General features: G+C 52.0%; 1 protein-coding gene across 1 annotated transcript in view; it reads left to right on the plus strand.

Moving 5' to 3' along the window:
- LOC116969919 (probable cation-transporting ATPase 13A3) overlaps nucleotides 1–19,033 on the plus strand; it is a gene marked incomplete at its 5' end in the record, with an annotated part of 34,294 nt that extends 15,261 nt beyond the window's left edge. The window contains 13 exon segments of the mRNA XM_033016679.1: nucleotides 962–1,131; nucleotides 6,095–6,220; nucleotides 6,858–6,937; nucleotides 8,014–8,056; nucleotides 8,905–9,014; nucleotides 9,123–9,219; nucleotides 10,747–10,819; nucleotides 11,634–11,811; nucleotides 12,222–12,421; nucleotides 13,402–13,490; nucleotides 15,142–15,222; nucleotides 16,495–16,584; nucleotides 18,073–19,033. Coding sequence (XP_032872570.1) covers nucleotides 962–1,131; nucleotides 6,095–6,220; nucleotides 6,858–6,937; nucleotides 8,014–8,056; nucleotides 8,905–9,014; nucleotides 9,123–9,219; nucleotides 10,747–10,819; nucleotides 11,634–11,811; nucleotides 12,222–12,421; nucleotides 13,402–13,490; nucleotides 15,142–15,222; nucleotides 16,495–16,584; nucleotides 18,073–18,222 — 1,487 coding nt within the window.
- Nucleotides 19,034–23,912: the final 4,879 nt, after the last annotated feature.

Raw genomic sequence — 23,912 nt, forward strand, 5'->3', positions numbered from 1 at the left:
TATACTCAAATCCTTTTGCTATGAAAGCTAACATACCATTCGCTTTCTTCACTGCCTGCTGCACCTGCATGCCCACTTTCAATGACTGGTGTACCATGACACCCAGGTCTCGCTGCATCTCCCCTTTTCCTAGTCGGCCACCATTTAGATAATAACTTGCGTATTAACGTGTTAAGATAGAAAACGTCATCTATAAATATATAATTAAATAGTTGGATAGACAGATAAATGGATGGATAAATAAATAAATAGATAGAAGAGAGAGGGGAAAAAGCTAATAAAAAGATTTTAAAAGAAAGAACACGTCATTGTAATCATGGTACAACTAAAACAGCACGACCTTTTAACAAAATGGCAAAAAAAGGCTGATTTAGGCACTCGATCGTGAAAAAGGCATTATAATAATTATAATAATAATATTAAATAATATATTTTATTGTCATTGCACATCAGTGCAACGAAATTTGGTAAATAACTAATAAAATTTGGATTTAGATATCCCGAGAACATGGATTGTAAAAAGAACAGTAAAACAGTCAAAACAGTTCAACAGACTAAAGTGCAGATGTGTCTGTGCGACGTGACCATCCGAGGGAGACAGTCCATGGGGGATGGGGGGCACTCAGCAGGGCCGGTTCAGATCCGCTATAGCTCTGGGAATGAAGCTGTTTCTGAGTCTGGAGGTTCGGGCGTAGAAGGCCTTGTAACGTCTGCCGGAGGGAAGTAGTTCGAACAGCCCATTACAAGGGTGTGAGGAGTCTTTATGGATGCTGACGGCCTTCCTGAGGCATCTTGGTGAAATCAAGGATGAAAAGGCACTTATGGCAGCATTTATGGCAAAATCCTGGCTACTGATCAGCCATGATCATATTGAATGGCGGTGCTAGCTGGAAGGGCCGCATGGCCTACTCCTGCACCTCTTTTTCTATGCTTCCATCGCTTGTGAATTTGTGCTTGCCAGGAGACAACATGCTGACGGCCCTGTCCGTGGCTCGCGAGTGCGGGATGATCCCCCCGCACGGCAAGGTGGTCATCACGGAGGCCGTGCCCCCCAGGGACGGGCAGGTGGCCACCATCAGCTGGCAGTATGCTGACGACACAGCGGGGTGGGTGGAGGCGCATGACACCAAGGTACGAAGCAAGGCGGCGTGGCGGGCAGAGCTGCCGCCTCACGGTGTCTGAGACCCGGGTTCCATCCCGACCACGGGCGCGTGTCTGTAACATAGAACGCGTGGGACGAGCTCCCTCCAGGATGGGTTCAAGCTCACTGCAAGGACAGGAGAGCGTTTAGGTTCTCCTCCAGTGCTGGAGTAACCCGGCAGATCAAAGACAGACAATAGGTGCAGGAGTAGAGGCCATTTGGCCCTTCGAGCCTGCACCGCCATTCAATATGATCATGGCTGATCATCCAACTCAGTATCCTGTACCTACCTTCTCTCCATACCCCCTGATCCCTTTAGCCACAAGGGCCACATCTAACTCCCTCTTAAATATAGCCAATGAACTGTGGGCTCAACTACCTTCGGTGGCAGAGAATTCCCGAGATTTACCACTCTCTGTGTGAAAAATGTTTTTCTCATCTCAGGCCTAAAAGATTTCCCCCTTATCCTTAAACTGTGACCCCTTGTTCTGGACTTCCCCAATACGGGATTTTTGCCAAAATCTTCAGTTTCTTCCCACGCTCCAAAAAGACCTGCGGGTTTAACCATATAACAATTACACCACGGAAACAGGCCATCTCGGCCCTTCTAGTCCGTGCCGAACACTGACTCTCACCTAGTCCCATCTACCTGCGCTCAGACCATAACCCTCCATTCCTTTCCCGTCCATATACCTATCCAATTTATTTTTAAATGATAAAATCGAACCTGCCTTCACACTGCCTCCATCAACCGACTCCAACTGGTCCAGAACGCAGCCGCCCGACTCATCACCCACACCAAATCCTGTCATCACATCACTCCAGTCCTCAAAAAACTTCACTGGCTTCCCATCTCCCACCGGATCACCTACAAAATCCTGATCCTCACCTACAAAGCCCTCCACCATCTGGCCCCCCCATATCTCACTGACCTCCTCTCCCCCTACCAACCCTCACGGTCCCTCAGATCCACATCAGCCGGTCTCCTCTCCATCCACAAGTCCAACTTCCGCAGTTTTGGGGACAGAGCCTTCTCCAGGGCAGCTCCCAGGCTCTGGAACTCCCTCCCCCAACTGATCCGCAATTCCGTGTCCCTCACCATCTTCCAGTCCCGCCTCAAGACCCATCTCTTCACCTCTGCCTATCCTTAGCCCCACGTCCCCGTCCCTTTTCATCTGTGCATTAATTGCCTCATACTGTGTTTTGTATTGAATTCTGTCTTTACTTTGTGTACTAGTCATGTCTCTACTATTTATTTCATTCCCCTTACATGTTTTTCCTCTACATGCTCAATTTTTGTAAGGTGTCCTTGAGACTCTTGAAAGGCGCCCATAAATAAAATGTATTATTATTATTATTACTACTTCCACTGGAAGCTCATTCCACACAGCTACCACTCTCTGAGTGAAGAAGTTCCCGCTCATGTTACCCCTAAACTTTTGTCCCTTAATTCTCAAATCATGTCCTCTTGTTTGAATCTTCCCTACTCTCAATGGGAAAAGCTTGTCCACGTCAACTCTGTCTATCCCTCTCATCATTTTAAAGACCTCTATCAAGTCCCCCCTTTACCTTCTGCGTTCCAAAGAATAAAGAACTAACTTGTTCAACCTTTCACTGTAGGGTTTGTAGGTAAATTGCCTTGGTAAAAGTGTAAATTGGCCCTAGTGTGTGTAGGATAGGAACATAGAAAATAGGTGCAGGAGTAGGCCATTCGGCCCTTCGAACCTGCACCGCCATTCGATATGATCATGGCTGATCATCCAACTCAGTATCCTGTACTGTCCTGTACATCTAACTCCCTCTTAAATATAGACAATGAACTGTGGCCTCAACTACCTTCCTGCATCTAGCCTGTCCAACCACTTAAGAATTTTGTAAGTTTCTATAAGATCCCCCCTCAATCTTCTGAATTCTAGCGTGTACAAGCCGAGTCTATCCAGTCTTTCTTCATATGAAAGTCCTGCCATCCCAGGAATCAGTCTGGTGAACCTTCCCTGTACTCTCTCTATGGCAAGAATGTCTTTCCTCAGATTTGGAGACCAAAACTGTACGCAATACTCCAGGTGTGGTCTCATCAAGACCCTGTACAACTGCAGTAGAACCTCCCTGCTCCTATACTCAAATCCTTTTGCTATGAATGCTAACATACCATTTGCTTTCTTCACTACCTGCTGCACCTGCATTCCTACTTTCAGTGTAGGATAGTGTTGGTGTGGACTCAGTGGGCTGTAGGACCTGTTTCCGTGCTGTTTCTCTAAACTAAACGAACTCACGTCTTCCACGAGGTCCGGATGGAAGCCAAGGGTTCTGACACTGAGGACCAGTGGCTCTACCTACTGCGCCACTAGGCTGCTCTCATTGCCACCTGTACCGAGCTACAGTGGGCTTCCTACCTCCACTGTGTGTGATGGACTGATAGCTGGTGGTCCTAATCTCCCCCCTCCCACCCCCACCCCAGCTCAGTATTGTGTCCCAGAGTCTTACAGCATGGTAACAGGCCCTCCGAAGTAGGGTCTCCACCCGACACGTCACCCATTCCTTCTCTCCAGAGACGCTGCCTGTCCCGCTGAGTTGCTCCAGCATGTGTTCAAGAAGGAACTGCAGATGCTGGAAAATCGAAGGTAGACAAAAATGCTGGAGAAACTCAGCGGGTGCAGCAGCATCTATGGAGCGAAGGAAATAGGCCTATTTCCGTCACTCCATAGATGCTGCTGCACCCGCTGAGTTTCTCCAGCATTTTTGTCTACCTTAGATTTTCCAGCATCTGCAGTTCCTTCTTAAACACGGAAACGTCACCTATCCGTGTTCTCCAGAGATGTTGCCTGACCTGCTGAGTTACTCCAGTGTTGTGTGTCTCTCTTTGGGGAAGAGTTGAGCTGTGGGATTGGGGGAGGGATGAGAACCAGACGTGAACAGCTGGGTGTGGTGGAACTGGGAGATCAGTGAAACAAAAAGGATCTTGGTGTCGTGTGTGGGTCTAATCTGGAGTTTCCTCAGCTGACGTCCTACATTGTTGAACGTCTTGAAGCAAGCGATGACCCCGCCACCCTTTGCCCGCCCAAGCTCGATGAAGCAGTCTGAATGTCTCCACACGCGACTTACCATTCATAATTCCCCCTGTCCATCGCCTAATTCCAAGCACAGCCGGTGAAATTGCTGCCGGTGTTTGCACTCATTCCCAAGAAATGAGGCACCTTTGCAGTAATGAATGAGTCTCATCCTCTCTCCCATCGGGCTTGTATTCACTGGAGTTTAGAAGGATGAGGGGTTATCTTATAGAAACATATAAAATTATAAAAGGACTGGACAAGCTAGATGCAGGAAAAATGTTCCCAATGTTGGGCGAGTCCAGAACCAGGGGCTGTAGTCATAGAATAAAGGGGAGGCCATTTAAGACTGAGGTGAAAAAAAACTTTTTCACTCAGGGTTGTGAATTTGTGGAATTCCCTGCCACAGAGGGCAGTGGAGGCCAAATCACTGGATGGATTTAAGAGAGAGTTAGATAGAGCTCTAGGGACTAGTGGAATCAAGGGATATGGGGAGAAGGCAGGCACGGGTTATTGATTGGGGACGATCGCAATGAATGGCGGTGCTGGCTCGAAGGGCCGAATGGCCTCCTCCTGCACCTATTTTCTATGTTTCTAGGTATAGAAGTTTGAAAACGCACACCTCCAGATTCAGGGACAGTTTCTTCCCAGCTGTCATCAGGGAACTGAATCATCCTCTCACCGACTAGAGTGTGGTCCTGACCTGCCATCTACCTCACTGGAGACCTTTGACTGTCTTTAATCAAGAGTGTTTTATTGTCATATGTCCCAGATAGAACCATGAAATTCTTACTTGAAGCAGCACAACAGAATATGTAAACATAGCACACTAAGCAATATTATAACAAGAGAAAAAAATTCTGTGTATGTGTACACGCCCGAAACGTTGCCTATTTCCTTTGCTCCATAGATGCTGCTGCACCCGCTGAGTTTGCTTCAGCATGCTGTGTCTATCTTTGGTGTAAATCGGCATATGCAGTTCCTTCCTCCACCTTCAGCCCAACTTGCCCACACACCGGCCAAAATGTCCCATCTACACTAGTCCCACCTGCCCGCGTTTGGCCCATGTCCCTCCAAACCTGTCCTATCCATGTACCTGTCTTAACTGTTTCTTAAACGTTGGGATAGTCCAAGCCTCAACTACCTCCTCCGGCAGCTCGTTCCATACGCCCACCACCCTTTGTGTGGAAAAAGTTACCCCTCGAATTCCTATTAAATCTTTTCCCCTTCACCTTAAACCTCTGGTCTTCGATTCCCCTACCCTGGGCATGAGACTCTGTGCATCTCAGTACCCCGTTCCTGCCTTCTTCCCATATGCCCTGACTCCGCTATCTTTAAGAGCCCTATCCAGCTCACTCTTGAAAGCATCCAGAGAACCGGCCTCCACCGCCCTCTGAGGCAGAGAATTCCACAAGCATGCAACTCGCTGTGAGAAAAAGTGTTTCCTCGTCTCTGTTCTAAATGGTGTACCCCTTATTCTTAAACTGTGTGTGGCCCCTGGTTCTGGACTCCCCCAACATCGGGAACATGTTTCCTGCCTCTAGCGTGTCCAAACCCTTGATAATCTTATATGTTTCAATAAGATACCCTCTCATCCTTCTAAACTCCAGAGTGTACAAGCCACATAGAGTGGATGTGGAGTTCAGGAAGAAGGACAGAGGGTGGTGAATCTGTGGAATTATTTGCCACAGATGGCTCTGGAGGCCAAGTCAATGGATATTTTTAAGGCAGAGATAGATTCTTGATTAGTATGGGTGTCGGGGGTTATGGGGAGAAGGCAGGAGAATGAGGTTGAGGGGGAGAGATAGATCAACCATGTTTGAAGGGCGGAGTTAACTTGATGGGCCGACTGGCCTAATTCTGCCCCTTTCGCTTATGAACAACTAAACACACTTCACCCTTCCAGGACATCCAAATCAAAGTGGAGGACGACACCTCGAAAGACGGGCTCTTGGACACCTGCTACCACTTTGCCATGAGCGGCAAGACCTTCCATGTGATCACAGAGCACTTCCCCGACCTGCTTCCCAAGGTAAGTCCCGGATCCCCCCCAACCCCTTCCCTCTGTCTCGACCCTCCTCCCCCACGTTCCCATCCAGCCTGAGCCCTTTCCCAGCGGTCAGTGTAGTTAAGTGCGAGTGTGTACTGTGTGTGAGAGAGTGTGTGTGTATGTCACTGTGTGTGTGTGTGTATATTTCTGTATACTGTGTGTGTGTATATTATTTGCGTGTTTGTACGTGCAGTACCTCCACCCCCTTTGTGAAGCTGTGTATACTGCATATGTGTATACTGTTTGTGTTTGTGTGTGTGTGTGTATGCTTATAGTGTGTGTATACGTGCCGTGCCTACACTGCCCTGCGGAGCTGTGACACTGTGTGAATATACTATGTGTGTATGCGCATAGTGTTAGTGTGTGTGTGCGTGCCGTGCCTCCACTCCCCTGTGGAGCTGTGACACTGTGTGTGTGTGAATGTGTGTGTATACTATGTGTGTATGCGTATAGTGTGTGTGTGTGTGCCTGCCGTGCCTCCACTCCCCTGTGGAGCTGTGACACTGTGTGTGCGTGTGTGTTTCTCCGCCCATTCCCTGCGGAGCTGTGACACTGTGTGTGTGTTTCTCCGCCCATTCCCTGCGGAGCTGTGACACTGTGTGTGTGTTCCCCTGCGCAGCTTCTCCTGTGCGGCACAGTCTACGCCCGCATGGCCCCCGATCAGAAGACCCAGCTGGTGGAGGAGTTCCAGAAAGTGGAGTGAGTACCGGCGACGGCATCGGCAGCAGCTCAGTTTAGTTTATTGTCACGTGTGCCGAGGTGCAGCGACAAACCTGTGGTGCGTGCTAACCAGTCAGCGTAAATACAATACACAACTACAATCCAGCCATTTACAGTGTACAGATACGTGATAAAGGGAATAACGTTTAGTGCGAGGTGAAGCCAGCAAAGTTCAATCAAGGATAGTCCGATGTTTAAGAAGGAACTGTAGATGCTGTAAAAACCGAAGGTAGACAAAAAGCTGGAGAAACTCAGCGGGTGAGGCAGCATCGATGGAGCGAAGGAACGGGTGACGTTTCGGGTCGAGACCCTTCCTCAGGCTAGTCTGATGGTCTCCAATGAGGTAGATACTCTCTGGCTCCTCCTCTTCCTTTCTTCTTCCCCCTCCCCCCCCCACCCCCCCACCCTGCATCAGTCTGAAGAAGGGTTTCAGCCCGAAACGTTGCCTATTTCCTTCGCTCCATAGATGCTGCCGCACCCGCGTTTCTCCAGCACTTTTGTCTACCTCCAATGAGGTAGATACTAGTTCAATGAGTAGTTCTCACAGAGAGTTGCGTGTGTGTGGAATTCTCTGCCTCAGAGGGCGGTGGAGGCTGGTTCTCTGGATACTTTCAAGAGAGAGCTAGATAGGGCTCTTAAAGATAGTCAGGGGATATGGGGAGAAGGCAGGAACGGGGTACTGATTATGGATGATCAGCCATGATCACATTGAATGGCGGTGCTGGCTTGAAGGGCCGAATGGCCTACTCCTGCACCTATTGTCTATTGACTGCTCTCTGGTTGAGTTGGGATGGTTCAGATGCCTGATAACAGCTGGGAAGGAAGGAACTGCAGATGTTGGTTTAAATTGAAGGCAGACACAAAATGCTGGGGTAACTCAGCGGGACAGGCAGCATCTCTGGAGAAAAGGAATAGGTGACGTTTCGGGTCGAGACCCTTCTTCAGACTGAGTCATGATTTGTTCTTGTGGGTGAGGCTCACAATGACGGGTGCTTTGCATGTGTAGAGTTAGATATGTTGCAACATTTTGACGTCGGGCATTTTGTTTCTAACAGCTATTACGTTGGTATGTGTGGTGATGGTGCCAATGACTGTGGGGTGAGTAACCGATCCAAACCCTTGTTCCTCGTGCCTCCCTCCCCACGGCGACAGGTGTGTGTCCGGGTCCACAGTCATAGAGTGATACAACATGGAAATTGACCCTTCAGCCCAACTTGCCCGCACCGGCCAACATGTCCCAGCTACACTAGTCCCACCTGCCCGCGTCTGTCCCATATCCCACTACACTTTTAGGGAAATCTTTTAGGACCGAGATGAGAAAAACATTTTTCACACAGAGAGTGGTGAATCTGTGGAATTCTCTGCCACAGAAGGTAGTTGAGGCCACAGTTCATTGGCTATATTTAAGAGGGAGTTAGATGTGACCCTTGTGGCTAAAGGGATCAGGGGGTATGGAGAGAAGGCAGGGATGGGATACTGAGTTGAATGATCAGCCATGATCATATTGAATGGCGGTGCCGAATTGCCCACTCCTGCATCTATTTTCTATGTTTCTACGCCTGTCCTATCCATGTACCTGTCTACCTGTTTCTTAAACATTGGGATAGTCCCTGCCTCAACTACCTGTGAGGCAGCAGCTCTACCGCTGCGCCACCACGCCGATCTGTGCTGCCCTGTAAAGCTGTACCTGCCGATCTTTCAGGCAGTACCAATCCTTCACACTTACCCGAGGATTCTCCCCTGCTGTTTGTGGTTATTTCAGCGTTCAACGTAATCCTAAACCCCGTTTATCGGCCCTCGTGAACACTCCTCCCGATTGTAATGGTGGGTGTGGGGCGAGGCAGGCAGGGAGGGAGAGGAGAGGAGAATCGGGGCCGGGACGGGTGGAAGGGCCTCGCTCTGCCGTCATGTCGGGGAGGGATGGCTGACGTGCGTTTTCCCCACAGGCCCTGCGGCGAGCTCATGCCGGCATCTCCCTGTCGGAACTGGAGGCCTCTGTGGCGTCGCCCTTCACATCGAAGACGCCGGACATCTCGTGCGTGCCCGTCCTCATCAGGTAACGGGGGGGGCGGGGTACTGGGGAGAGGGCCGGGGAGGGCGGGGGTTTATAACGCCGCGGTTCCCCCCTCACTCACTCACACCCACTGGTCGTGTCTGTTCACAGGGAAGGCCGCACTGCTCTGGTCACCTCCTTCTGCGTCTTCAAGTTCATGGCCATGTACAGCCTCATCCAGTACCTCTCCGTGCTCCTGCTCTACTCGGTACGTCCTCTCTTGGGGGAGTTGCGTCTATTGAGGCACGGAGGTTGAGCATGGTAGGATGGCAGGGTTTGGTCAAGCTGGTGAGATGGGTGTTGGGTCTAGTGGGGTGTAGAGGGTTGGGTCTAGTGGGATAGGAATAGTTGCATCTAGTGGGATGGGAAGAGTTGGGTCGAATGGGATGGGGTATTTGGAATCGTGGGAAGGGTTGGGTCTAGTGGGTTGGGTCTCGGGGGTTGGGTCTAGTGGGTTGGGAAGGGTTGGGTCTAGTGGGTTGGGAAGGGTTGGGTCTCGGGGGTTGGGAAGGGTTGGGTCTCGGGGGTTGGGTCTAGTGGGTTGGGAAGGGTTGGGTCTCGGGGGTTGGGTCTCGGGTTGGGAAGGGTTGGGTCTAGTGGGATGGGAAGGGTTGGGTCTCGGGGGTTGGGAAGGGTTGGGTCCAGTGGGATGGGAAGGGTTGGGTCTCGGGGGTTGGGAAGGGTTGGGTCTCAGGGGTTGGGAAGGGTTGGGTCTAGTGGGATGGGAAGGGTTGGGTCTCGGGGGTTGGGAAGGGTTGGGTCTCGGGGGTTGGGAAGGGTTGGGTCTCGGTGGTTGGGAAGGGTTGGGTCTCGGGGGTTGGGAAGGGTTGGGTCTCGGGGGTTGGGAAGGGTTGGGTCTAGTGGGATGGGAAGGGTTGGGTCTCGGGGGTAGGGAAGGGTTGGGTCTCGGGGGTTGGGTCTCGGGTTGGGTCTCGGGGGTTGGGAAGGGTTGGGTCTCGGGTTGGGAAGGGTTGGGTCTCGGGGGTTGGGAAGGGTTGGGTCTAGTGGGATGGGAAGGGTTGGGTCTCGGGGGTAGGGAAGGGTTGGGTCTCGGGGGTTGGGAAGGGTTGGGTCTCGGGGGTTGGGTCTCGGGGGTTGGGAAGGGTTGGGTCTCGGGGGTTGGGAAGGGTTGGGTCTCGGGGGTTGGGAAGGGTTGGGTCTCGGGTTGGGAAGGGTTGGGTCTCGGGGGTTGGGAAGGGTTGGGTCTCGGGGGTTGGGAAGGGTTGGGTCTCGGGTTGGGAAGGGTTGGGTCTCAGGGGTTGGGAAGGGTTGGGTCTCGGGGGTTGGGATGTATCTGTTACATGTATCTGTAAACTGTGGACGGCTCGATTGTAATCGTGTATTGTATTTCCGATGACTGGTTAGCACGCAACAAAAGCTTTTCTCTGTACCTCGGTACACATGACAATAAACTAAACTCAAACATGCACATACACACACGTGCATACGCACATGTACCTAAGCACACTCACATACACACACTCACACACACACACACACACACACACTCACATATTTGCACTCACGCATTTGCACTCACACATTTGCACTCACACACACAATAATAGTCCTGTGTAAATCCCACCTGTAGATAGCGGGTATCTCCCACCCTCGGGTGGTGAATGTCCCCTTGTGTGTGGAGGCCGTGATGCGTTCCCCAATCCCGTGCATGCCGCTGCCGTAGCCCCGGGCAACGGACATGCGCCGCAGTTTGTCATCGCCGTTTGTTTTCCAGATCGAGGGCAACCTGGGCGACAGTCAGTTCCTCTTCATCGACCTGGTGATCATCATGAGCGTCATGTTCACGAGTGAGTAACGGCTGCGTCGTAACGGGCGCTGGGTGTCGGCGGGGGAGGGGGTGGCGGGCAGGTCAGTGTGCGGCTTCAGGAACCCGACGCGAGGCAGCGGCTCTACCCGCTGCGCCACTCGAGGAGAGGCTGGGATCGATGAGGAGAGGAGAGCTTAGCTGAGAGATAATGCGCGGAAACAAGCCCTTCGGCCAACCGAGTCCGCACCGTCCAGCGATCACCCCGAGCAGTTTTGGTCCCCTAATTTGAGGAAGGACATTCTTGCTATTGAGGGAGCCCAGCGTAGGTTTACAAGGTTAATTCCCGGGATGGCGGGACTGTCATATGCTGAGAGAATGGAGCGGCTGGGCTTGTACACTCTGGAGTTTAGAAGGATGAGAGGATATCTCATTGAAACATATAAGATTATTAAGGGCTTGGACACGCTAGAGGCAGGAAACATGTTCCCGATGTTGGAGGAGTCCAGAACCAGGGGCCACACACAGTTTAAGAATAAGGAGTAAGCCATTTAGAACTGAGATGAGGAAACACTTTTTCTCACAGAGAGTGGTGAGTCTGTAGAATTCTCTGGTGGCTGGTTTTCTGGATGCTTTCAAGAGAGAGCTAGATAGGGCTCTTAAAGATAGCGCAGTCAGGGGATTATGGGGAGAAGGCAGGAACGGGGTACTGATTGGGGATGATCAGCCATGATCACATTGAATGGCGGTGCTGGCTCGAAGGGCCAAATGGCCTACTCCTGCACCTATTGTCTGTCTTTGATCTGCCGGGTTACTCCAGCACTGGAGGGGAACTTAACGCTCTCCTGTCCTTGCAGTGAGCTTGAACCCATCCTGGAAGGAACTCGTCCCACGCCGACCACTGACTAGCCTGATCTCCGTGCCCGTACTGCTGTCCATGATACTACAGACCCTCCTCACGCTTGCCTTTCAACTCACCGCCTTCCTGCTGGTCAAGGAGCAGCCCTGGTACGAGTCCGGAACCCCCACCGCCAAGTAAGTAGCACTCCGACAACATGCAGGCATTTAGTTTAGTTCTAGTTTAGCGACACAGCGCGAAACAGCCCCTCTCCCTCCCTCCCTCTTACTCTCCCCCCTCCCTCTTACTCTCCCCCCTCTTACTCTCCCCCCTCTTACTCTCCCCCCTCTTACTCTCCCCCCTCTTTCTCTCCACCCCCCCCTCTCCAGCCCCCCCTCTCCACCCCCCCCTCTCCACCCCCCCCATCTCCGCTGTACGCCGCAAGGTATTCTAATGACGTCACATGCTCCAGACGGCATGATGACGCGTGATTTGCCGCATAATGACGCGTCGACCTATTTCACATACGACGCATAAATGAGGCGCAAATGACGGCCAAGTGGGACAAGTGACCCCTTAACTGGCGGAACTTGTTTTCTGCCCTCAGTGTGTGTCATGTGAACTGGACTGGTGAGCTGCCCGGCGCGGGCTTCCCCACTCACAACATCACGGGGGAGGACGGGGAGGAAGACTACATCACCAACTACGAGAACACCACCATCTTCTTCGTCTCCTGTTGCCAGTATCTGGCAGTTGCTTTCGCCTTCTCCAAGGGGAAGCCTTTTCGGCAGCCCGTCTACAGAAACTGTGAGTGGAACCGTGAGTCGGATGCGCGCGTCGTGCTACCAGGCTACTGCCTTGAGTTATTGTAGGAGGAAACCGGAGCACCCACAGAAAAACCCACGCAGGTCAATAGACAATAGGTGCAGGAGTAGAGGCCATTCAGCCCTTCGAGCCAGCACATGATCATCCCCAATCAGTACCCCGTTCCTGCCTTCTCCCCATATCTTTAAGAGCCCTATCTAGCTCTCTCTTGAAAGTATCCAGAGAACCTGCCTCCACCGCCCTCTGAGGCAGAGAATTCCACAGAGTCACAACTCTCTGTGAGAACAGAGGTCACGGCGAGAACCTACAAACTCCGCACACACAGCACTAGTCAGCCGCGCCTGCGCAGTTGGGGGAGGGTTGGCGGGCCGGGATTGCCATTTTTTACTCAACATGGCCTCGTTTATGGGTGACTGGTGGAATATTGTGTTGGGGGAGGGGGACCCAACGGTATACAACGGTATACAATAACAGCTATAGACAATCGGTGCAGGAGTAGGCCATTCGGCCCTTCGAGCCAGCACCGCCATTCAATGCGATCATGGCTGATCATCCCCAATCAGTACCCCGTTCCTGCCTTCTCCCCATATCCTTTGATTCTTTAAGAGCCCTATCTATCTCTCTCTTGAAAGTATCCAGAGAACCGACAGAGAATTCCACAGACTCACCACCCTCTGTGAGAAAAAGTGATTTCCTCGTCTCCGTTCTAAATGGCTGATCCCTTATTCTTAAACTGTGTGTGTGTGTGTGTGTGTGTGTGTGTGGACCCTGGTTCTGGACTTCCCCCAACATCGGGAACATGTTTCCCGCCTCTAGCGTGTCCAAACCCTGAATAATCTCACGTGTTTCAATAAGATACCCAAAGCTACTGCAGGAGTATTTACAGAGTGCTTGGTGTGTAAGGGAAAGATGGAGAATCAGTTCATGTGTGGATCTATTTACTCTGAACTTTTCTCTTTCAGACTTGTTCATGGGTTGCATTTTCTTCTTTTACGGCTTCTTCGGCCTGATTATGATGTACCCGACCGACGTCGTTGATGATTTCTTCGAGGTAATGGAAGTAGAGTTACTGTTTCACGTCCTGGGGGGGGGGGGGGGGGGGTTTCCCTTCACTGTCTCTTGTCTGAATTCCACATGCACCAGGTCTACAGAGTTTAGTTTCAGTTTAGTTTATTGTCACGTGTACTGAGGGATAGTGAAAAAAGCATTTGTCGCGTGCTATCCGGCCAGCGGAGACAATACATGATTACAATTTACAAGCGTGTAGGAAAGAAACATAGAAACATAGACAATAGGTGCAGGAGTAGAGGCCATTCGGCCCCTCGAGCCTGCACCATTCGCCATTCAATATGATCATGGCTGATCATCCAACTCAGTATCCCATCCCTGCCTTCTCTCCATACCCCCTGATCCCTTTAGCCACAAGGGCCACATCTAACTCCCTCTTAAATAAAGCCCATGAACTGTGGCCTCAACTACCTTCTGTGGCAGAGAATTCCACAGATTCACCACTCTCTGTGTAAAAAATGATTTTCTCATCTCGGTCCTAAAAGACTTCCCTCTTATCCTTAAACTGTGACCCCTAGTTCTGGACTTCCCCCAACATCGGGAATAATCTTCCTGCATCTAGCCTGTCCAACCCCTTAAGAATTTTGTAAGTTTCTATAAGATCCCCCCTCAATCTTCTAAATTCTAGCGAGTACAAGCCGAGTCTATCCAGTCTTTCTTCATATGAAAGTCCTGCCATCCCAGGAATCAGTCTGGTGAACCTTCTCTGTACTCCCTCTATGGCAAGAATGTCTTTCCTCAGATTAGGAGACCAAAACCAAAACTGCAGATGCTGGTTTAAATCGAAGGTAGACACTAAAATGCTGGAGTAACCCAGCGGGACAGGCAGCGTCTCTGGAGAGAGGGAATGGGTGACATTTCAGGTCGAGACCCTTCTTCAGACTGAAGGCTCCCGACCTGAAACGTCACCCATTCCTTCTCTCCAGAGATGCTGCCTCCCCCGCTGAGTTACTCCAGCATTTTGTGTCTATGCTTGAATACCTTCTATGCCAGAACCAGGGGCCACACACAGTTTAAGAATAAGGAGTAAGCCATTTAGAACGGAGACGAGGAAACACTTTTTCTCATAGAGAGTGGTGAGTCTGTGGAATTCTCTGCCTCAGAGGGCGGTGGAGGCAGATTCTCTGGATACTTTCAGGAGAGAGCTAGATAGGGCTCTTAAAGATATGGGGAGAAGGCAGGAACGGGGTACTGATTGGGGATGATCAGCCATGATCACATTGAATGGTGGTGCTGGCTCGAAGGGCCGAATGGCCTCCTCCTGCACCTATTGTCTATTGAATGGCGGTGCTGGCTCGAAGGGCCGAATGGCCTACTCCTGCACCTATTGTCTATTGAATGGCGGTGCTAGTTCGAAGGGCCGAATGGCCTACTCCTGCACCTATTGTCTATTGTCTACAATGTAGCCATTTGTACAGATACACGATAAGTGAATAACGTTTAGTGCAAAGTCCGATCAACGATAGTCTGAGGGTCACCGGTGGGGTAGATAATAGTTCAGGACCGCTCTCAGGTTGTGGTAGAATGGTTCAGTTGCCTGATAACAGCCGGGAAGAAACTGGAGGTGTGCGTTTTCACATGATGTGGTAATTTAGTGCCGTCCGCTAATGCCTTGTCTTTCTGTCCCCACCCAGCTGGTCTGTGTCCCCTTCGACTGGCGGATGAAGATGCTGCTCTTAATCGTGGCCAACCTCGTATTTTCCATTCTCGTCGAGGTAAGCGCGCGGAGTCCGAATCTGCTGCTCAGTGGAGCAATGGGGAGCGGGGGGGGGCGAAGGAGGGACATAGCCCGATTCCGGGGAATGGCTTTCCAGGGTCGGTGCGGACATGATGGGTCGAAGGGCCTGTTTCCGCGCTGTATATCTAAGGTCTAATAGGTCTAGTAGGGTTGTACAGAGCCCTAGTGAGACCACACCTGGAGTATTGCGTGCAGTTCTGGTCCCCTAATTTGAGGAAGGACATTCTTGCTATTGAGGGAGCCCAGCGTAGGTTTACAAGGTTAATTCCCGGGATGGCGGGACTGTCATATGCTGAGAGAATGGAGCGGCTGGGCTTGTACAATCCGGAGTTTAGAAGGATGAGAGGATATCTTATTGAAATATATAAGATTTTTAAGGGTTTGGACGCGCTAGAGGTAGGAAACATGTTCCCGATGTTGGGGGAGTCCAGAACCAGGGGCCACAGTTTAAGAATAAGGAGTAAGCCATTTAGAACGGAGACAAGGAAACACTTTTTCTCACAGAGAGTACTCTACAGGTGCACAGTAGAGAGCATGTTGACCGGTTGCATCGTGGCTTGGTTCGGCAACTTGAGCGCCCTGGAGCGGAAAAGACTACAAAAAGTAGTAAACACTGCCCAGTCCATCATCGGCTCTGACCTCCCTTCCATCGAGGGGATTTATCGCAGTCGCTGCCTCAAAAAGGCTGCCAGTATTATGAAGGACCCACACCATCCTGGCCACACACTCATCTCCCCGTTGCCATCAGGTAGAAGGTACAGGAGCCTGAAGACTGCAACGTCCAGGTTCAGGAATAGCTACTTCCCCACACCCATTAAACTCAACTCAAACAAAACTCTGATCATTAATAGCCCATTGCACTTTATCTGTTTAATTTATATGTGTGTGTGTGTGTATATATATATGTGTGTGTGTGTGTATATATGTGTGTATATATGTGTGTGTGTGTGTGTGTGTATATATGTGTGTGTATATATATATGTGTGTGTGTGTATATATGTGTGTGTGTGTGTGTGTGTATATATATATGTGTGTGTGTATATATGTGTGTGTGTGTATGTATATATATCTATATATCTTCTTTTTTTTTTCATTGGTATATGGTCACACTGATCAGTTCTGTTCTGGATCTATTTATGCCTACTATGTTCTGTTGTGCTGAAGCAAAGCAAGAATTTCATTGTCCTATCTGGGACACATGACAATACACTCTCTTGAATCGTGAATCTCTTCTGCCACTCGTTTGCAGAATTTCATCTGTGACTACGACATCCGGTGGCCGAGATTCCCCTGCACTCCGAGTCCCAGCGAGGGTCCAGTGTCCGACATGGCCACGCAGGTGGGTGTGCGGGGACCGACCGGCAACTATGGTTAACTCTTGCGTGTAGCGGGCGGTACAGTGATGAGCTGTCCCGTCGTTCGTCTCCATTAAAGAGAGTGCGTGTGGCAGAGCATCTCCCCCGGAACCCCGGCTCTTTCCCCCCCCCCCGGGTTACTCCCCCTGATCCCACACCCTCTCTCCCCCAAACCACCAGCATTCCCTACCCCCAATCGCCCCCGTCCCTTTCTTCTCCAAACCCCCCCCCCCTGTCCTTAGAATGGAGATGAAGAAACACTTTTTCCTCACAGAGTGGTGTGTCTGTGGAATTCTCTGCCTCAGAGGGCGGTGGAGGCCGGTTCTCTGGATACTTTCAGGAGAGAGCTAGATAGGTCGGGATATGGGGAGAAGGCAGGAACGGGGTACTGATTGGGGATGATCAGCCATGTCCTGTTTGGGAGAGATCATCCCATACCAAGAAATTAGACCCAGCGTTGAATAACACCTGCCGCTCAATCACTGGCTGCTTGAAGCCCACCAACATAAACAACCTGCACCTCCTCGCTGGCATTGCCCCTGCTGATGCGAGACGGGAAGTCGCCAGCCGAGTAGAGATGACCAAGGCCACCAGTGATGAACGGCACCTCCTCTATGGACGTGTACCCCCGGCCCAACGGCTGAAGTCCAGGAGAAGCTTTCTCAGCCATGTCCAGCCCCTAATAACATCACGGGAAGAAACCAGACTCCAACTATGGACAAAAAGGCTTGAGGACGACCCCCCTCCTACTGACATGGGTATCCCTCCTTCTGAAGCCCTCCCTCCGGGCTCAGAAGCACCATGGGTCCAGTGGAAGACGCTCAACCGCCTGAGAACAGGAACAGGGCGATCAAAAGCTGCCATGGCCAGATGGGGCTATGAAACTGGCCAAACCACCTGTGAATGTGGAGAAGAGGACCATACAATGCAGCACTGCCTTGTCTGCCCCCTACTACCCAACCAGTGCAGCACAAAGGATCTTGCAGTGTTCAACAAAAACGCAAAGGACTGTGTAAAGGAATGGGAAACTGTCATATAGTCAACCAGCTTCAAAGACACGAAAAGAAGATGATGATCAGCCATGATCACATTGAATGGCGGTGCTGGCTCGAAGGGCCGACTCCTGCACCTATTGTCTATTGTCCTTTCTCCCTTGAACCCCACACCCTTACTGCCCCACCGCCCTTTATTCCCTGGATAACCCGTCCCTTTCTCCCCCAACTCTCCCCCCGTCTCTTTCTCCCCGTGGACCAGCGACTCTGCTCTCTCCCCGTGTTTAGATGTACCTAGACCTCACCCCCGCGACATGCGGTCTACTCATTACCCCCCCCCCCCCCCAACCTGCTGCTCTACACTTTCCCCATATCTAGCCACCCCTCCACTAACCTCTCTCTGCGCACCCCCACATCTTGCCGACCCCTCCACTGATCTCTCTCTCTCCCTCTCCCCCCCTCTCTCTCCCCCCTGTCTAGGTGGACGTGGACTCTGCTGGACGTCCCGGAGCGGGGGGAGAGTGGGGCGGGCCGGCGAAGCCCCCCAAGGACCAGTACAAGCTGCTGGCCCGAGAACTGCCGCTCGACCCCGACTGGCCCCTACCGCCGTGGACCGGGCGGCGCAGCTGAGGCCCCGAGACACCACCACGCCTGCCCCTCCTGACCAGGCCCATAGACCCTGCCAGTCCTGCCCAGTGTGATAGTCCCTGACCATCTTGACCAGTGTGATAGTCCCTGCCCCAATCCAGACCACCTCGACCGTCCCAGACCACCTCGCCCTGTGTGATAGTTCCTACCCCCTAAACGAAGGTGGGGGGGTGAGGGGGGGGGATAGAGGACAAAGCTCGGACCCCCAGCCCCCCAGCCCCTCCCTGGCAGGTACCGGCCTCTCCTCCCAGGCACATTCTCTGAGCACATGACACCAGGCACGAGGGAGGGTCGCACAGCCTCCACCCCCCCCATCCCACCCCCTCACAGATGAAGCCAACACCTCGTCATTTCTCGTTCTTTTAACAAGGTTTTAAAGAGTACAAAGCAATCTTTTGACCTACTTCCATCCACGTGGGATAGACGTTTAAAGAAAAAAAATAATCAAAGCACACACTACTATTCCCGGGGGCGGGAAGGCAGCTTCCTTTCGTCAGGGTCAGGGGTTGCGACCCCCGTCAGGAGCTCTGACCCCTATCCTCGGACTCAGGGGTGGGTGGGGGGGGGGGGGGGGGGGGGAGGGAGGGTGACATTCTCAATAGCTGGAGGAAAAGGAAGTAGATTTAAATTGCAAAGTTAGAGCATCAACAATATCTGAAGGATTTTTTTGTGGGCTGTTTTTCTCACTGTTACTTGTTCGCATTTTCTCTCTCTCTCTCTCTCTCTCTCTCTGCCTGTCTCTCGTTGCCTGTCTCTCTCTTTCTCTGTCTGTCTCTCTCTCTGTCTGTTTGTCTCCCTCTGTCTCTGCCCCTCTCCCCTTCTCCTTCCTTCCCTCCCTCTTTCTCTCTCCCCCCCCTCTCTCTCCCTCCCTCCCTTTCTCTCTCCCTCCTTCCCTCTCTCTCTTCTCCCCCTCTCCTCTCTCTCTCTCTCTCTCTCTCTCTCTCGTCCTTCCCTCCCTTTCTCCCCCTCTCTCCTCGTCATCTCCTCATCTCTTCTCTCTCTCTCTCTCTCTCTCTCTCCTTCCCTCCCTTTCTCCCCCTCTCTCTCTCTCTCTGTCTCTCTCACACATCCCCCCCCCCCTGCCCCATTAACACAGGGACAAGCAAAGTGTTAACTAATCCTGCTCTGTACCACAAAGCAGGCGATGCCTCTGGTAGTTGAATATCTGGGTCTAACTCCAGCCGTCAAAGGAGCAGGGGGCGGCTGGGTTCGCCAGAGAGCCTGTTGGTTTGATTGAGGCCAGGGGGCCGGGGAGCCGAGTGCACAGAGGTACCGGGTGAAGCTGTGTAAGCCCCGTGGGACCTGCAACCTCCTCCAACCCACCAACGCAATCCAAAGAGGCCTCGAGGAACGAACTACACCCTGCGTGGGAAGGGACTGCAGATGCTGATTATATGAGTAACTCAGCGGGTCAGGCAGAATCTCTAGAGAGATTCCTCCTATCGAGAGATGCTGCTGCCTGTCCCATTGAGTTGCAGCATTTTATGTCTGATCTTCGATCTGCAACGCATTTATTTATTGACGAGCAACTCCACTGTTGCTGGGGTTGGGCTGGGAGGAGAGGGTGGGCCATCAAACCACTCGGCACAGCGATAGGTTCCCCTTCGGCACCGCTGCAACCCGCCGTCCGTCCACCATCGCAACCCGTCTCGCACCACCAATGCATCCCGTCTCCCACACCATTGCAACCCGTCGGCGATCTCCCACCCGCCACTGCACCGTCTCACACCGACGCATCCCGTGTCTCCCCAATGCACCAAGCCAATGCTCCAACCCATCTCCCACCAATGCAACCATGTCTCCCACCAATGCAACCCAGTCCCTACCCACGCCCACCAATGCAACCATCGCCAATCACTCATGGGTGCAGCCAGTCTTGCACCAATGCAACCCAGCCTTCCCACCAATGAAACCCATCCTCCCCACCAATGCAACCCAGCCTCCCCACCAATGCAACCCAGCCTCCCCACCACCGCAACCCAGCCTCCCCACCAAAAGAACCCTCCCACCACCGCAACCAGCCTCCCCCTCTCTCCCTCCAGGAGGTGGCACTTTCTTTTTGAGATGAAAGGAAAAAAATATATATTGAAGAGGCTTTGCTATTAAATATTTTAATTAATATAAATTCACAATTTAAAAAAAAATGATTGTGTCAGACTTGCTCTCCGTTCTTGAAAACTGTTGGTAACACGGTGCTGGCAAACCTCTTGCCTGTTCCTATCTGCTATAACTCACGGTGATTTGGATGCAATCGAAATGGGCGATGGTCCTGCTGCACAGAGGTGGGCTTCGTGGATTCGTAAGATCATACGTGATAGGAGCAGAATTGGGCCATTCGGCCCATCATGTCTACTCTGCCACTCAATCATGGCTGATCTAACCTCCTAACCCCACTCAAATAATTGAGTGTGTATGGACATGGATGTGAGTGAATGAATGAATACGTTTATTGGCCAAGTATTCACATACAAAGAAGTTGCCTTGGTGCTCCGCCTGCAAGTGACAGCAACATAAAGTGAAATATATGTTACTCCATATTTTATATATATATATATATGTATACGACCTTCAGTGAGAGTCAGGGAGTTTTCCTGCTTAGGAGCTGCCCCACTGAGTTTCTCTCTCTCTATATATGTATATGTGTGTAGAGAGAGAGAGAGAGTGGAACTCAGCGGGGCAGTCCTTAAGCAAGAAAACCCCTGACTCTCAGTCTGAAGAAGGGTCTCGACCCGAAACGTCACCCATTCCTTCTCTCCAGAGATGCTGCCTGTCCTGCTGAGTTACACCAGCATTCTGTGTCTATCCAGGTTAAAACCAACATCAGCAATTCCTTCCTACACATAATAATTTGGTATGTGGCAAAGAACTGCAGATGCTGGTTAGTATATTTGATATGTGTATATGCATTCACTCACACACAGTGAGCTTTTATTATCTTGCTTAATATTTTGCTTAGTGTACTGTTTGCATGTTCTGCAGCAAGTAAGAAGTCCCTTATTCTAACCGGGACAATTGACAATAAAACAAGAAGGGTCTTGACCCAAAGAGTCACCCATTCCTTCTCTCCATACATGCTGCCTGTCCCGCTGAGTTACTCCAGCTATTTGTGTCTATAAAACACTTCTATAATAATAATAATGGATGGGATTTATATAGCGCCTTTCTAATACTCAAGGCGCTTTACATCGCATTATTCATTCACTCCTCAGTCACACTCGGTGGTGGTAAGCTACTTCTGTAGCCACAGCTGCCCTGGGGCAGACTGACGGAAGCGTGGCTGCCAATCTGCGCCTACGGCCCCTCCGACCACCACCAATCACTCACACACAGGCAAAGGTGGGTGAAGTGTCTTGCCCAAGGACACAACGACAGTATGCACTCCAAGCAGGGATTCGAACCGGCTACCTTCCGGTTGCCAGCCGAACACTTAGCCCATTGTGCCATCTGCCGCCACTTCTGACTCCTACCCTCCAAGGAATAAAGTCCTAGCCTGCACAACCTCTCCCTCCAGCTCAGGCCCCTGGAGTCCTGGCAACATCCTCGTAATGACAATAAGAGCAGCAGCTTTTTGGACTGAGGATGTGTCAGTAGATATGGAAATGCAACAGGTTCTGTTCTTCACGCCCCGCCCTCCTCCGGCAGGGACGCGTCTGATTGGGCGCCTCGGCCGTCACGTCCCGCCCTGCTGCTCCGGGACGCGCCTGATTGGCCACAATAGCAATCGGTCACCACGGGTCCCGCCCTCCTCTGGCCTGGTTGGCTGTCGGGGCTGCCAGTCATGCATCACACCCCGCCCTCCACCTCATGAACGCGTCTGATTGGTTGTCTCTGACCTCACGTCCCGCCCTTCGACTCATAAACGGATCTCATTGGTCGAGGTGGCTGTTTGTCTCCGCCCTCCCATAAGTCCCGCCCTCCTCCCTGACATGGAGGTGTCTGATTGGTCAATACTCTCCCCTAAAGACGTCACACGTCCCGCCCTCCTCTGGGGGAGACCCGTCTGATTGGCCGCTGAGGATGTCAGTCATTCTACTATGTTGTTCAAGAAGGGACTGCAGATGCTGGAAGATCAAAGGTAGACAAAAATGCTGGAGAAACTCAGCGGGTGCAGCAGCATCTATGGAGCGAAGGAAATAGGCAACGTTTCAGGCCGAAACCCTTCTTCAGACTGATGGGGGGGGAGAAGGAAGGAAAAAGGGAGGAGGAGGAGACAGCTCGAGGGTAAAGGAAGGGGAGGAGACAGCAAGGGCTAGCAAAACTGGGAGAATTCAACGTTCATGCCACCCGGACGCAAGCAACCCAGGCGGAATATGAGGTGCTGTTCCTCCAATTTCCGGTGTTGCTCACTCTGGCAATGGAGGAGACCCAGGACAGAGAGGTCGGATTGGGAATGGGAGGGGGAGTTGAAGTGCTGAGACACCGGGAGTTCAGGTAGGTTATTGCGGACTGAGCGGAGGTGTTCGGCGAAACGATCGCCCAACCTCCGCTTAGTCTCCCCGGTGTAAATCAGCTGACATCTAGAGCAGCGAATGCAGTAGATGAGGTTGGAGGAGATACAGGTGAACCTTTGTCGCACCTGGAACGACTGCTTGGGTCCTTGAATGGAGTCGAGGGGGGAGGTGAAGGGACAGGTGTTGCATTTCTTGCGGTTGCAACGGAAAGTGCCCGGGGAGGGGGTGGTACGGGAGGGAAGGGAAGAATTGACAAGGGAGTTGCGGAGGGAGCGATCTTTGCGGAAGGCAGACATAGGGGGAGATGGGAAGATGTGGCGAGTGGTGGGGTCACGTTGGAGATGGCGGAGGATTATTTGTTGTATTTGCCGGCTGGTGGGGTGAAAGGTGAGGACTAGGGGGACTCTGCCCTTGTTGCGAGTGGGGGGATGGGGAGAGAGCAGTGTTGCGGGGTATGGAAGAGACCCTGGTGCGAGACTCATCTATGGTGGCGGAGGGGAATCCCCGTTCCCTGAAGTTCGGGGTATGGATGAGACCCTGGCTCGCACCAGGGTCTCATCCATACCCCGCAACACTGCTCTCTCTCCCCATCCCCCCACTCGCAACAAGGGCAGAGTCCCCCTAGTCCTCACCTTTCACCCCACCAGCCGGCAAATACAACAAATAATCCTCCGCCATTTCCGCCACCTCCAACGTGACCCCACCACTCGCCACATCTTCCCATCTCCCCCCATGTCTGCCTTCCGCAAAGACCGCTCCCTCCGCAACTCCCTTGTCAATTCTTCCTTTCCCTCCCCGGGCACTTTCCGTTGCAACCACAAGAAATGCAACACCTGTCCCTTCACCTCCCCCCTCGACTCCATTCAAGGACCCAAGCAGTCGTTCCAGGTGCGACAAAGGTTCACCTGTATCTCCTCCAACCTCATCTACTGCATCCGCTGCTCTAGATGTCAGCTGATTTACATCGGGGAGACAATGCGGAGGTTGGGCGATCGTTTCGCCGAACACCTCCGCTCGGTCCGCAATAACCAACCTGAACTCCCGGTGGCTCAGCACTTCAACTCCCCCTCCCATTCCCAATCCGACCTCTCTGTCCTGGGTCTCCTCCATTGCCAGAGTGAGCAACACCGGAAATTGGAGGAACAGCACCTCATATTCCGCCTGGGTTGCTTGCGTCCGGGTGGCATGAACGTTGAATTCTCCGTTGAGTTTCTCCAGCAT

The sequence above is a fragment of the Amblyraja radiata genome, unplaced genomic scaffold (genome assembly GCF_010909765.2).
Source record: "Amblyraja radiata isolate CabotCenter1 unplaced genomic scaffold, sAmbRad1.1.pri scaffold_414_ctg1, whole genome shotgun sequence".
NCBI classification, from domain to species: domain Eukaryota; kingdom Metazoa; phylum Chordata; class Chondrichthyes; order Rajiformes; family Rajidae; genus Amblyraja; species Amblyraja radiata.